This window comes from Scylla paramamosain, chromosome 37, assembly GCF_035594125.1.
Source record: "Scylla paramamosain isolate STU-SP2022 chromosome 37, ASM3559412v1, whole genome shotgun sequence".
Lineage (NCBI taxonomy): Eukaryota > Metazoa > Arthropoda > Malacostraca > Decapoda > Portunidae > Scylla > Scylla paramamosain.
Window position 1 is genome coordinate 1,472,858 of NC_087187.1, and position 14,190 is coordinate 1,487,047.

Below are 14,190 nucleotides of genomic sequence, written 5' to 3' on the forward strand. Positions count from 1 at the left end.
TTTTCACATTTTTTCATTGAGCTTTTTGTTTACTCATTACTATTTGTTTTCTTTGTCACTTTCCTCTTACTACTCTCTTTAATCAGTCTTACCTCTTCTCTTCTGCTTTCCTCCTCTCCAGCATCAATTGGGTACAAAGACGACATTTTAAAAGAATACTTATATTTATCAATTTTACACTAAGTTTCTTCATATTGTTTTTATTATTTCCAAACAAGAATGACTGTGCAAGGCCTGCCAACAATTATTAAATTACAACATGAAGCAAAATTCAAAATAAATTCCCTCAGCTTAATATTACTGAATTATTTTGTACCTATGAGAGAGAGAGAGAGAGAGAGAGAGAGAGAGAGAGAGAGAGAGAGAGAGAGAGAGAGAGAGAGAGAGAGAGAGAGAGAATCATATATCACCATCACTACCATCACCTTCATCACAATTATCATCCCTGCAACCACCACCACCACCATCATCATCTATAATTATGCTAAATTCACTGATAACAGACAACTTACTACTTTCCTTCCGACACAAAGAAAGAAATAAACAAGAAAATAAGAAAATAAATAAACACAAAGATAAATAAAAGAAAAAAATGAAGCAGAGGAGGGAGAGAAGTAGGAAAACAATAAAGGGTAGAAGAAAGGAAATAAGACTGAATAGAGGAATAAGAAACTAATAATGATAAAAATAAATAAATGAAAGAATAACTAAATAAAAATAACTGTCTCTATTTCTCCTCTCTCTACCTCCATTCCTCCCCTTCTCTCTACCTCCATTCCTCCCTCTCTCTACCTCCATTCTCCCCCTCTCTCTGTCTATCCCTCCCCCTCTCCCTGCCCCCCCCTCCCAGCCCCTCAGTGCTTCATGCTAACAGTGACAGGGGCTAGTGACTGGAACAGCTTAGTCACTGCGGTCTGCACCACCCTCTCCAGCTTCTCGTTTTCTGATGTCACTTTCTGAAACGAGGAGGAAAAGGAAAGTTATGGTTTGTGGTCTGAAATTATTTGTCTCTATCATTAATTCTCTCTTTGTTCTTTATGGTTTGTGTTCTTCAGTGGATTGTTTTCTCTATCATATCCTCTTTCATACAAACTACTACTACTAGTACTACTACTACATGCTAAACTGAAGATCCACTCAACCTAGTATGCATCTACACAAACACACATGCACAGGGACTCACCAAGCTCACAAGGTCAACATTTGCCTTCACATTGTCCACTGATACATAAATCTTCTCCCCTTTGAAGATCTTGGGCACAGAGTCTTCTCCGAACATCTCCTGGAAGAGCTCAATGAGGCACTCCTGAAACACACAGAGCAATGAACACTGGGTTAAGGAAGTGGTGAGTCAAGGTAGTGTATGGTAGAATGGATGCTGGATGAAGGGAGAGAGTGATGAGGGAGTGTAATCTTCGTGACATCTGGGTGTTGAGAGACTGACAGACTGATAAAAAAAAATTAGCTTAGTCTAATAATAATCTGGATACTGAGTGACTGACTGACTGACTGAAAAAAGTAGTAGTTTTATAATAATCTGGATATTGACTGACTGACTGACAGACTTACAAACACACTGTAACAACAACCTATTCACAAACTTAACAAGCCAACTGACAAACTAACAAACTGACCAACTGATTGACTGACTTACTGACCTTGAAATGCATTCGGTCAAACACAGCACTGCTAATGGAGGGAACAGTGACGCCGGCAGTGTCCAGCTCCTGCGCCTTCAGTATCACCTTCATCACTGCATCAGCATACATGTCACTGGTTGGACTGGCTACCCACTGCAATAAGAGCACTGGGATATAAGAACACAAGAACAGGAAGAGGAGGAAGAAGAGAAAGAGGAAGAGAAGGGGGAAGCAGAGCAAGAATAAAAGGCAAAGAAAAGAAATAATGACTGAATGACTGGCTGACTGACTGATTGGTTACTTGAAAAATTATCGACTGACCGACTGACTGACTGATTAGTTACTTGAAAAATTATCGACCGACCGACTGACTGACTGGTTACTTGAAAAATTATCGACTGACCGACTGACTGACTGGTTCATTTCATCAGTCACTGTTTTGTTTAGTTAAGTGATTAATGGACTGACTTTTTCACTTACTGAACTGATTGGCTGGTAGACTGACAGACTGACTGAGACTAACTAACTGAATTGAACCAGCACCACAACAATAAATCATTCAAACACACTCAGAAAACTAAAAAATAACCCGATAACACTAAACTACTTTTAATCAGTCACCCTAAACAGCTCCCGTCAACACACCACAACACAACACCCAACCACCAACACCACACACCTCAATCACCACAGCGGGGGGTTCCTGTGTCACCATCACCACATCAAATACCCTGAGAGCTTGGTTTTCAGCACCGTCTGAGAGCACCACCTCCACACTGCCGTACATTGAAGCCAGGAGGTAGTGGAGCAGTGACCAGGATCCTGTGTAATGCAGGCTGGACCTCTGGCTTATGGTGGACACTGAGAGCTCACTGTACTCTGGCAAAAAAAGGGATAAGTTGATAGGAGTGAGATGATAAAATAAAAATGAAGAGAAAACCGGATGATTAAAAGAGCTTGAAGATTGAGAGAAAGACAGAGTGAAATGATGGAATGGAATTGTATCTAGCAAAGGTTGGGAGTAAAAGAGGAAGATGCAAGGGATAGAAGTAACTGAAGGAGACTTAGTAAATGGTGCCAACCCCTCATTCTTGCCCTGGCTAGTCTTAACATGTTGAAGTGGGAGCTATTGAGGTTTTCAAGGGTGTTTTGTGGTTCTGGTAAAGTTTACTGTGGTCAAAGGAAATTATTGGGGTTTTCAAGGATGTTTTTGTGGTTCTGGTGAAAGTTTAATGGTGTCAAAAGAAGTTATTGGGGTTTTCAAGGGTGTTTTTGTGGTTCTGATAAAGTTTAATGGGGTCAAAGGAAGTTATTGGGGTTTTCAAGGGTGTTCTGGTGACAGTTTAATAGTGTCAAGTAGAAGGTAAATGACTGCAAAAGGATGGAAAACCACTCCAAAATACTCCACAACACTCCCAAAACACTCCTCCTGGTACACTCACTGCCCAGGTCCCTCGGTGAAATGATGTGGCAGTTGAAATTTCGTTTGATGAGAATCCCTGACACAATGCTGTTCTCCTTGGGTTTCTGCATGGCCAGCTCCCCCATCACCTGGCAGGGGAAAGGCATGGGACAGTGATGGGAGCCTGTTGGATACTTAGTAGTGTTTGAAGTCATAAGGGAAGATGCAATAAGCTAGGTCTACACATGGCTACCCCTGCTTAACCTGTCTATATGCATTTATCACCCTTATCTATGAATTTAATAAGGTAGGATGCAATAGGATAGGCCTACACATGGCTGCCCTGTAAGTAACCTATCTCTCCATGAATTAAAGACCAAAAAGGAAGCTACAATGAACTGGTAGGCCTACACGTGGCAGTCCCTGTATCACACAACCACACAACCTACATACATATCTAGCAAAAGGTACTGGGATCTTTCAAGGACATAATCATAACCTTAGTGATCGTTCAACAAGGGTCATACATCAATAATGGGATGAAGAAGTACGTGAACCCAACCACTCATCTCTGTGGCTTCTGACAACCACCAGCCCCTCAAAGAAACAATAAGCTGTGTATTTATAAATGGTTAAGACGAATGCTTTGGTGAACACCTGATTATCTGTTCATTATACGTGCTCATGGATAAGACTGGTGAAGATATACAAACCCTAAGTGTCTAGGAACCCTAAATCAATACAAACCTTGAGTCTCCACAAACCCTGAGTCCCTACAAACCCTCTCTACAAACTCAGATGGAAGACCACCTCACAAACACACACAGAAGCCAAGCCAGCAGCCCCACCTTGGCCATCTTCTCTCCCCTGAAGTGAAAAGTGACAGTCTCCAGGTTCTTTGGGTTGAACACCTTCACCGGGTTGTCTGTGCAGGCTTCATACTCCCGCTCCAGGGCCGACTTGAGGCGAGACATCTCCGTCATCTCCCCATGCACCAGCACCTGAGGGGACAGCAAGAGGTGACAGGTAGCATAGTGGTACATAGTGAAAATGACATCAAATAACTGAAGGTATGAGGGTTACTGGAGTCATAGGGGTAGTGAAGGTTAATACAGTACAGTCCTCACTAATGCATATTCTTACGGTTGCTAAATTCTCATAGGAATGCAAGACAACTGGGCAAAGATTTGTGTTGTGTACAGTTAGTCCTTCCTGCTAACATGTTCTTGGGGCCCCTTCACTTTTTTTTCATAAGATTGTTAGAAAAATCAAGACAGCAAGATTAGAATACACCACACAGGTAAGGATGATAGCAAAAACACAAATAAGAACACGGGTATGAAAGAATACAGGTGAGAACGCAGGTAAGGACAAGGAGAAGAAACAGAACAGGTAACAATGACAGCAAAAATGAAAGTAAGAATATAGGAAAGAACACAAACTAGAACACAAATATGAACCCGCTATAAAACACGCAGATAACAACACCAAGGACACACGTATAGACACAGACAAAAGCACAGGTAAGAAAACAAAATAAGAACACAAATAAAAGCAAAAAAAGAAAAAAAATCAAATAAGATCACAAGTAAAAACAGACAAAAAAAAAAAAATAAATAAATAAATAAATAAAAAATGACAAAAGCAAATAAAAACAAACACAACTGACCACATTGGGGGGGTGAATGGTACGGATGAAGTGAGTAGTCTGTTCAAAATCAGTGTGGGCAGAGAACGAGATGTACTCCACCGAACACTTCATGGGGAGACGCTGACCAGACATAGTGGTGACCTCCTCGGGCTCCTTCAGAATCTCCTTGGCCAGGGTCCCCTCCACACAGTATCCTACGAAAACATTAGGATGTCAGGATATGCGTGTGTGATAGAGGGTGGATATTGCTGGAAAAACCTTAACTACACATAAACTTGGGTAATGAATAAGGAAAACTGTATGTGTGTGTGTGTGTGTGTGTGTGTGTGTGTGTGTGTGTGTGTGTGTGTGTGCAAGGATTTATGTGGTGATGTATAAGCAGCACCACCAACACCAACACACCTGCAATGATGACGCCGTTCTTGGGGTCAGGGCACCACATCTCAAATAGCTCCCGAGACAGGCCGCTCTGCATCATGCCGGGTGACGCCATGATCACACACGGCCCAATGTCCTCAAACTGGTCCATTCCCTGCAGGTACAAAGGACACAATTACCTGACACACACACACACACACACACACGTACACAAGTTATTATTGTTACTGTTATTGTTATCATTATTATTATTATCATTATTATTATTATTGGACACAGACTTATAGATACTACTCAAGGTAAAAAAAAAAAAAAAAGTTATTGCACACACACACACATTACTAAAATTTTCTTTTCTTTCTCCTATATTCTCTCTCTCTCCCCTACACACTTCCCAAGCCTCTCTCTCACACACTTCAGCTCTCTTTCTCTCACTCCTACACACTCTGATATCATCTCTTTCTCTCTCAAACACTCCCCAATCCTCTCTTTCTCTCTCACACACCTCAACTTTCACTCCTACACACTCCCCAGGCCTCTCTTTCTCTCTCACACACTCCCACACACTTCCAGACAAATCTAATCTAACCTAACATAAACAAATACACAAACTTTCCCCAGCAAAAACAAAACTAACCAAACATAACTTAAATTTTCTCCAGCAAAGACTAACTAAACTTAATGAAACCTAACCTAAGCAAAACCAGATTAACCTAACCTAACCACTCCATTACCACCTCACCTTAAGATTGGAGATATGCTTAAACTGGAAGGGATTACTAATGGATATCTGGCGCTGAATCCTCTCGTTCATCGCGTGTGTATAGGTCTGGTACACACTCATGCACTTCTTGGCCAGGGCTGAGGCGTAATAGATAGGCACCTCATGAACCTCCGGGTGTTGTTGCCAGTACTCATCTGTGTTGGGTGAATAGGTGAGTAAGTAGGGGCGCAGGGGGTAGAGGGGTGGCGTGTACAGAAATACGGAAGGATAAAAAGGTGAAGAGGAGTGGATAGGGTGTGGGTAGGGTTGAATAGGGTATGGGAAGGTGAATGAAGAGGGATGAGGGAGTGGGGGATGATGAGGGGTGATGAGAGGGGGTGATGTGAGGGGTGATGTGAGGGGGTGAAGGTAAGGAATGTTGAAAGGATGGGATAGGGTGGGAGTGGGCAGTGAATGGGGTATGCTGATGATAAAGGTGAAAATAGAATGAGGAAGAAAAAACTGGAGTGAAAGGAATAGACCAGAAGAAGCAATAAATGAGAGGAAGTGGAGATAAAGTGAACAAAACAAACACAGAAATAGAGAAACAACAAATAGACACGAAGAGATAACTACGACGTGAAAACAAACAAAACACACACACACACACACCAAGAATCAAGAGCAGCTCCTGAGCACGGCCAAGGGCAAACACAGGAATAAGACAGCGGCCGCCCCTCGTCACAATGGTATGCACGGTGTTGGTGAACCGTGACTCTCGGCTCTCCCTCGGCTCGTGGATGCTCACTCCGTACGTCGACTCAATCATCAGCACGTCTGGCCGGATCTGTGGGATCTCGGCCATCATCAAGTGCCGATCTTCCTGCCGCGAGAAGTCCCCAGTGTAGAGGATCTGTAGAAAGGTTGAAGGATCTGTTAGGATTCTGCAGAGGGGGTGAGAAAATTAATAAATCGATAATTTAATAAAATGTTTTGTAATTTTTTTTTTAGGGGAATAATTTAAATGTGCTTTGTCATGAGTTTGTGAGTGTGTGAAGGATTTTTGCGTCAATGAGTCTGAAATTAGAAAAAAAAAAAAGGGTTTTGTTTGTATTTTTATATATGAAGAAATAATTTTTTCCTTTCCTCCTCATCTCCCTTCCTCTCCTATTCTTTTCTCTCTCCTTGCCTTTCATATCTTCCTTTCTTCCTGTCTGCCTGCTTCTTTCTTCCTCATCTCTCTCATCCTCTCCCTTCCCTATCTCTCCCTGTTTCACCCTTCTCTATATCTCCTTGCTTCTCTCCTCTTTCCCTTCCCTCTCCACAATCTCTCCTCCCCATTCCATACTCTTCTCTCTCTCATCATCCCTTCCTACCTCTCATCCCATCTTATCTCCCTCACTCTCCTGCCCCTCTTACCTTCACACCAGCAATCTGTATCATGAACATGGCTGCTCCCAGTACGTGGCCGGCATGGTAGCACCAGAATTTAATCCCCTGTACCTCCTTCTCCTCGTGAAAGTTGATGACGTTGATTTTGTTGAGCGAAGCCTCCAGGTCGCTCTCCGAGTACAGCATGTGTTCGGTCGCTATGTTGCTATGGGGGTAAGGTTAGGTTAGTGGTTGGTTGATTGTGAGTGAGTGAGTGTGTGAGTGATTAGATAGCTTTTGTTCAGTGGTTATCTTATGTGGTGAAAGTAAGGTTAGTGTGTGTGTGTGTGTGTGTGTGTGTGTGTGTGTGTGTGTGTGTGTGTGTGTGTGTGTGTGTGTGTGTGTGTGTGTGTGTGTGTATAAGTGTGTGTGTGATCAGTGGTTATGTTGCTGTTGGGTGAACGTTAGGTTAGGTTAAGACAGGTTAGGTTAAGTAAGGTTAGGTTAGTGAGTGTGTGAGGGATTGAGTGGTTGGGCTGGTTGAGTGTGTGTATGTGACTGACTGAGTGAGAAAATTTGTGAGGCTAGAAGATAGTTAGGCTCGTAAATGAAGACACTTAACATTTCATATACAACTAACACCCTGTACCTCTTTTCTTAGTTACCTTTAACCAGTACCACCTACCATAAAAAACAAATAAACAAATAAACCAAAGAAAACCAGTAACACAAATTAAATGACAAACCGACCTTAACCTGACGCTCCAAACTGACCTGACTTTGATGTAGTCGGAGAGGAGCCACTTGTAGATAGCCTTGGTGGGGTGGGTCATGTAGCAGCGGCCCTTGAAACGAGTGTGCATCAGGAACCACGGCAGGCCCCCAGCATGGTCCAGATGGAAGTGTGACACCAACATGAGGTCAATCTGCTCTGGGTCAATATAGTCGGAGAAGGGGAGCGCGTTCATGCCAGTCAGCGCTGGATGGATCCCGAAGTCCAGCTGTGGAAGGAAGAGGAAGAGGAGGAGGAAGATGAGGAGAAGGATAAGGTGTTGTGTTGTGAAATATTGAGGCTGTCATGGTGTTTTGTTTATATTTAGTTGTTACATCAATGTTATATCTTAAGTCCAGCAGCTTTGGGGTTATAAATTTTTACCAGTAGGGTACGCTTCTTACTGGATGGGAGATAAACATTAATTACTGGAGATATGGTGCTTGTTATCAGGAACGAAGACCAATTGAGGGAGGAATGACAGGAATTGATACTCACCAAGACTTTCTTCCCCTTGAACTCCAGGAAGTGACATGATCTCCCCACCTCTTGACCCGAGCCTCTGTAAAAGGAGTTAGGAAAGACTCAGCTGCCAGTTTTTGTGAATACTGACGGCTCTGCAGAGTGAAGAAAGGAGTACCACAAAGAGAAGGAAAAATAAAGATAAAAATAATAATATCAGGGAAAAAAAATGTCCTACAGAGAAATATAATAGATAAAATAGAAAAAAGTTAAAAAAAAATTAGTCACATCAAGAAAAATAACAGTATCAGGAGAAAAAATATAATACCAAGAAGAAAGGAAAACACGAGAAAATAAAAAATCGAGAGAAAACATAAGAATAATAATAATATCAACCAAAAGATAAAAAAAAAAAATCAAGTGGAAAAGATGAAAAAATAACAACACTCAAAGAAAAATCAATAAAACAAACAACATCGCGAAAGGAAAATAATAAAAATAAACAATGAACAGTGGGAGAAGCACGTGTTAGTGGCAGTAAGTGTTTCAAGACAAAGTAATCACATTCTGAAACACTGCAGATCACTATTTTCAAAGGGCTCTCACCTGATTGGCTACCTTATTTTAGCACATTATACTAAGCTGCTGTAGGAGGTAATAGTAGCTATATAAAGGCTGCGTAGATCTGAAGGTCCGTCTGTCAACTTTTAAGTAATGCTGAGACAGATAATGCAGGGTCGATAGCTGAAATTATACGGTTTTTTAATGGTTTTCGTGACATATTAACATGATTTCTATATCAAAAATGGGTGAAGCAGTCTTTGGGACCTGGCTAATGATTTATGTGGCCTTCGAAAATAGTCCTGGTGAGAGAGCTGAGCGTTTCAGAATACGAGTGAATGAGGCTGTGCTGCATTTGTCCCCCTACAGTACAATATACAAAGGAAGGCTTACAGAGGCGTTATCTTCAGCTCGTCACTCTCCTCCTCGGGTAAATTAAGAACCTGCACTCTGGGGCGATTGGTGGTCATGTTTCGTGCCTTCCTATCTTGTCTCGTGAAGCACGCCGGGTTTGTTTACACCTGGCTTGACCTTGATCTTGATGGTACAGATGGCACAGGATAGCTCCTGAGCCAGGCCTTTGGATCGGCAACTCCTGTAGAAGGGGGGGAAAAAAGAGAAACGAACAGCATCCTCTATCCTAATTGTTCATACATCTGGCACGCCACATTCTCTCCAGAAACTCTTTCACCTCTTCAATCATCCTTTCATTTGCCTCTTTTTTTTTTTTTTTTTATGTAGGAAGGACACTGGCCAAGGGCAACAAAAATCCAATAAAAAAAATATGCCAACTGAAATGCCAGTCCCATAAAAGGGTCAAAGCAGTGGTCAAAAATTGATGAATAAGTGTCTTGAAACCTCCCTCTTGAAGGAATTCAAGTCATAGGAAGGAAGAAATACAGAAGCAGGCAAGGAGTTCCAGAGTTTACCAGAGAAAGATAACACAATCCCAGCAACAACACCATCCATTCCTTTCCTGTCTTCTCCACTCTTTCATTCCTATCATGCCCTAACTCAGTCAGTATCATTTGCATCATCTCATTCCTGTCTCTGGCATACTTCACACACTCCAGCACCACATGTTCCACCGTCTCATCCTCTCCCGTGTCACACATCTGGCACACTTTGCTGCGGGACTCAGACCACCTGTAACTCCTTGCATTCACATCCATACACTGTGACCTCGCTCGGAAGAGATCACCGCCCAGGCTTCCATCATACCACCTTTCATACCTTGGGGCCTCTTTCTCCTTGTACCATTCCAGGATCTTCTTTCTTTCCATTTCATTCTTCCATTCATTCAGTCCCACACATTTCACTTCTTTGTCTATCTCATTCTTCCATTTTCTCACATCCCATTCGGCTCCCACTCTGCCTCCTCTTGTTACCACCCATTCACGCTCATTTTGATTCCTCCCAGCCATTCTTATCGCCCACACAACTTGCAATCCATTCCTGTCTGTCATTCTCATGCATCTCTTCCTCCATTTGCTTCCACTTTCATTCCACAGGTACACCTTCCTTGCTATTCTTGCATCATCCATTCTCTCAAGCCTAATCTTGTACCTAAGTGTGGCTTTTGTGAGTCTTTCTCTAAAGGTGCTCCATCCCATGTCACCTCTCAAGGCTTCAACTGCTGTGCACCTCGGTGCACTCAGTGCCATCCTTGCTACTCTATTCTGGCCCACTTCTAACTCATCAATTTCACTTTCATTCCATGCAATCACATCCATACCATACATTATACATGGCACAGCCACACTCTTCCACACTTCTCTCAACACATCATACTTGCTCTCATCCTTGCCGCGCTTCCCAATCGACCTACCCACTGGTTTACCATACTTATCTTTTCATTAACAAACTGAAAATGTACGCGCGCGCGCGCGCGTACATTTTCAACACACACACACACACACACACACACACACACACACACACACACACACTGCACAAGCATATGTACAACGAAAGACAAGGCAACACACACACACACACACACACACACACTGCATAAGCATCTGTACAGCGTAAGACAAAGCAACACACACACACACACACACACACACACTGCATAAGCATCTGTACAGCGTAAGACAAGGCAACACACACACACACACACACACACACACACACACACACACACACACACACTGCATAAGCATCTGTACAACGAAAGACAAGGCAACACACACACACACACACACATACACACACACTACATAAGCATCTGTACAACGAAAGACAAGGCAACACACACACACACACACACACACACACACACACACACTGCATAAGCATCTGTACAACGTAAGACAAGGCAACACACACACACACACACACAACACACACACACTGCATCACCATCTGTACAACGAAAGATAAGGCAACACACACACACACACTGCATCACCATCTGTACAACGAAAGATAAGGCAACACACACACACACACACACACACACACACTGCATAACAATCTGTACAACGAAAGACAAAAGCAACACACACTGCATCACCATCTGTACAACGAAAAATAAGGCAACACACACACACACACACACACACACACAATGCATAAGCATCTGTACAACGTAAGACAAGGCAACATACACACACACACACACACACACACACACACTGCATCACCATCTGTACAACGAAAAGTAAGGCAACACACACACACACACACACACACACACACACACACACACACACACACACACACACACACACCTTGAAATACCTTGAAAAAAACAAAAAACACTGAATATTTACTGGGAGGGACTGGAAGGGAGTTAGGGAAGGTACCACTCTGAAACGTCATGGCTGGGGGGGGCTTGTGACGTCACGGCTGGGGGTTGATGACGTCACAGCGGCCATTATTTACGTACGTACGTATTTCATTTTGAAAATGACCCCTCTAAAAAACGCAGCTAGACAGGAATGCTTTATAAATTCAGACTTGCCACAAATATTAACTAATGCCAAAAATAACAACACATTTCAAAACGCAGTAGTATTAAAGATATTTAAAAAGAAGTATCTGGAAACTGTTCGAACATTCACCCAATTTAAAATCGTTCAAATGTCCACCCATTCTGGCCTAAACATAACGGAAAACACTTTAAAAAATCTGAACTATTTTCTAAAACCATTTAAAGTGAGCTACAAGCGCAAATAAAAAAATCTACCGAAAAAAAAATCAATATTATTGGAAGTTGAACACGAATAAAAACAAGTGTACGGTGCACGCATTTCACTGAGTGGGACGGCAACACACTTAAAAAAACACCAACTAATTTTTAAAACCAATAAGAACCTAGTACAGGCTGAAATAAAAAATTTAGCTTTGGGACCGTAAAAAAATACGCCGATAACGGCCCTCTTATTTACACAAAAACAACGCCAAAATCACCACTTTCCAAGCAACACACGCGCTCAAATAACTTAAAAAACAACGAAATATTTTTACAAACCATAAAATCTTAGCTAAAAGCCGAAATAAAATACTTAGGAAATAAAGAAAAATAATATTGGAACCGGAGGGGGCTGGGGAGCCTTATCCAAGATGGCGGCCAGGGGGGCCAGTGGAGGGGACGACCAACCCTTCTCACTCATTTAAACCCTCGCCAAACTTAAACTAAGTAATGGCAGGTATATCTAACGAGCGGATATTAAAGGTTGGTCATGTGGCTCCGGTTTGCGACAGTATTGGTTTAAAACACTTACAGATAAGATATATAATGGCTGATAAATAGAGACAACCCAGATTGTATACATTTTCATTAAGTTAAATTTTACGGTTTTTAGCAACGAGACGAGGCTGACACAGGGATATATTGTGCTGGAGGTTAGGTGAGATGCGTTAAAATGAATTAAAACCGTGGATTGTTCAGTTATTCATTAAAAAGTGATGTTAAGTTACCTAAATTTATTCTAACACTTCCTAACCTTACCTTCCCTGTGGTGGTGATGCTGGTGATGGTGGTGGTGGTGGTGGTGGTCTATCTTCCTGCCTCCTCGTCACTATGGCTGGCTGTCTAGCACCTTCTCACAGCCAACCTTTTCTTTATTTTGCTTGTTTTCACCCACTGCTGCCTTGGGTGTCCACTGCTAGAGCCCACGCCTTCCTCATTATCAACTAAAGAAGGTTTAACTCATGGGTAATCCTTGGCAGCCACTGTGTAGGCGTGGTTACACACACACACACAAAAAAAAACAGATTCTGTCAGGCTGGGAGTTCAAACAGACGCGTACTAACACTACCCATAGACGCGACACACAGACTGGTAAATTTGTCAGGCAGCAGCGCCTTGATCTTGATCTTGATGGTACAGGTAGCACAGGATCACTCCTGAGCCAGGTCTTTGGATCGGCAACTCCTGTAGAAGGGGAAAAAAAAAGAGAAACGAACAGCATCCCCTATCCTAATTGTTCATACACCTGGCACGCCACATTCTCTCCAGAAACTCTTTCATCGCCTCAATCATCCTTTCAATCCCTCAAACTACCTTCCTATTGCTTTAATTTCCTGCCTATCTAAAGTTTTTGAATCTATCCTCAACAGGAAGATTCTTAAACATCTATCACTTCACAACCTTCTATCTGATCGCCAGTATGGGTTCCGTCAAGGCCGCTCTACTGGTGATCTACTGGTTCCACTCATATTGCTCTTCTAGACAGGGTGGAATCAAAAGCTTTTCGTCTCATCAACTCCTCTCCTCTAACTGACTGTCTTCAGCCTCTCTCTCACCGCCGCAATGTTGCATATCTAGCTGTCTTCTACCGCTATTTTCATGCTAACTGCTCTTCTGATCTTGCTAACTGCATGCCTCCCCTCCTTCCGCGGCCTCGCTGCACAAGACTTTCTTCTTTCTCTCACCCCTATTCTGTCCACCTCTCTAACGCAAGAGTTAACCAGTATTCTCAATCATTCATCCCTTTCTCTGGTAAACTCTGGAACTCCCTGCCTGCTTCTGTATTTCCACCTTCCTATAACTTGAATTCCTTCAAGAGGGAGGTTTCAAGACACTTATTCATCAATTTTTGACCACTACTATGACCCTTTTATGGGACTGGCATTTCAGTGGGCATATTTTTTTTATTGGATTTTTGTTGCCCTTGGCCAGTGTCTTTCCTACATAAAACACACACACACACACACACACACACCCGCGTACACCATGCGTACCCATTCCATCTAACACACTATCTGGAAACTGCAACCAAGAGAGATAAACACAGAGAT

At 42.5% G+C, this 14,190-nt stretch overlaps 1 protein-coding gene across 1 annotated transcript; it reads right to left on the bottom strand.

Annotated features, from left to right (window-relative positions):
* Window positions 1–322: 322 nt before the first annotated feature.
* On the bottom strand, window positions 323–13,213 carry LOC135091295 (cleavage and polyadenylation specificity factor subunit 3-like). Its single transcript, XM_063988788.1, has 15 exons — window positions 12,899–13,213; window positions 9,334–9,535; window positions 8,416–8,479; window positions 7,920–8,146; window positions 7,194–7,371; window positions 6,447–6,687; window positions 5,814–5,989; window positions 5,096–5,225; window positions 4,712–4,887; window positions 3,891–4,043; window positions 3,083–3,191; window positions 2,320–2,519; window positions 1,659–1,793; window positions 1,184–1,306; window positions 323–956 (listed from the first exon to the last, which is right to left on the bottom strand). Exons 2-15 carry the CDS (start codon window positions 9,408–9,410, stop codon window positions 855–857), a joined length of 2,091 nt encoding a protein of 696 aa, XP_063844858.1. The 5' UTR covers window positions 9,411–9,535; window positions 12,899–13,213; the 3' UTR covers window positions 323–854.
* Between the last annotated feature and the right edge of the window lie 977 nt (window positions 13,214–14,190).

What these genes read in the sequence shown, in the direction of transcription:
- LOC135091295 (XM_063988788.1), bottom strand. Translation starts at nt 9,410, where the DNA reads ATGACCACCAATCGCCCCAGAGTGCAGGTTCTTAATTTACCCGAGGAG. An exon ending in GAACGGCGTCATCATTGCAG is followed by an intron (nt 4,888 to 5,095) that starts GTGTGTTGGTGT and finishes ATGTTTTCGTAG; the next exon opens with GATACTGTGTGGAGGGGACC. An exon ending in TTGACCGAATGCATTTCAAG is followed by an intron (nt 1,307 to 1,658) that starts GTCAGTAAGTCA and finishes TGTGTGTTTCAG; the next exon opens with GAGTGCCTCATTGAGCTCTT.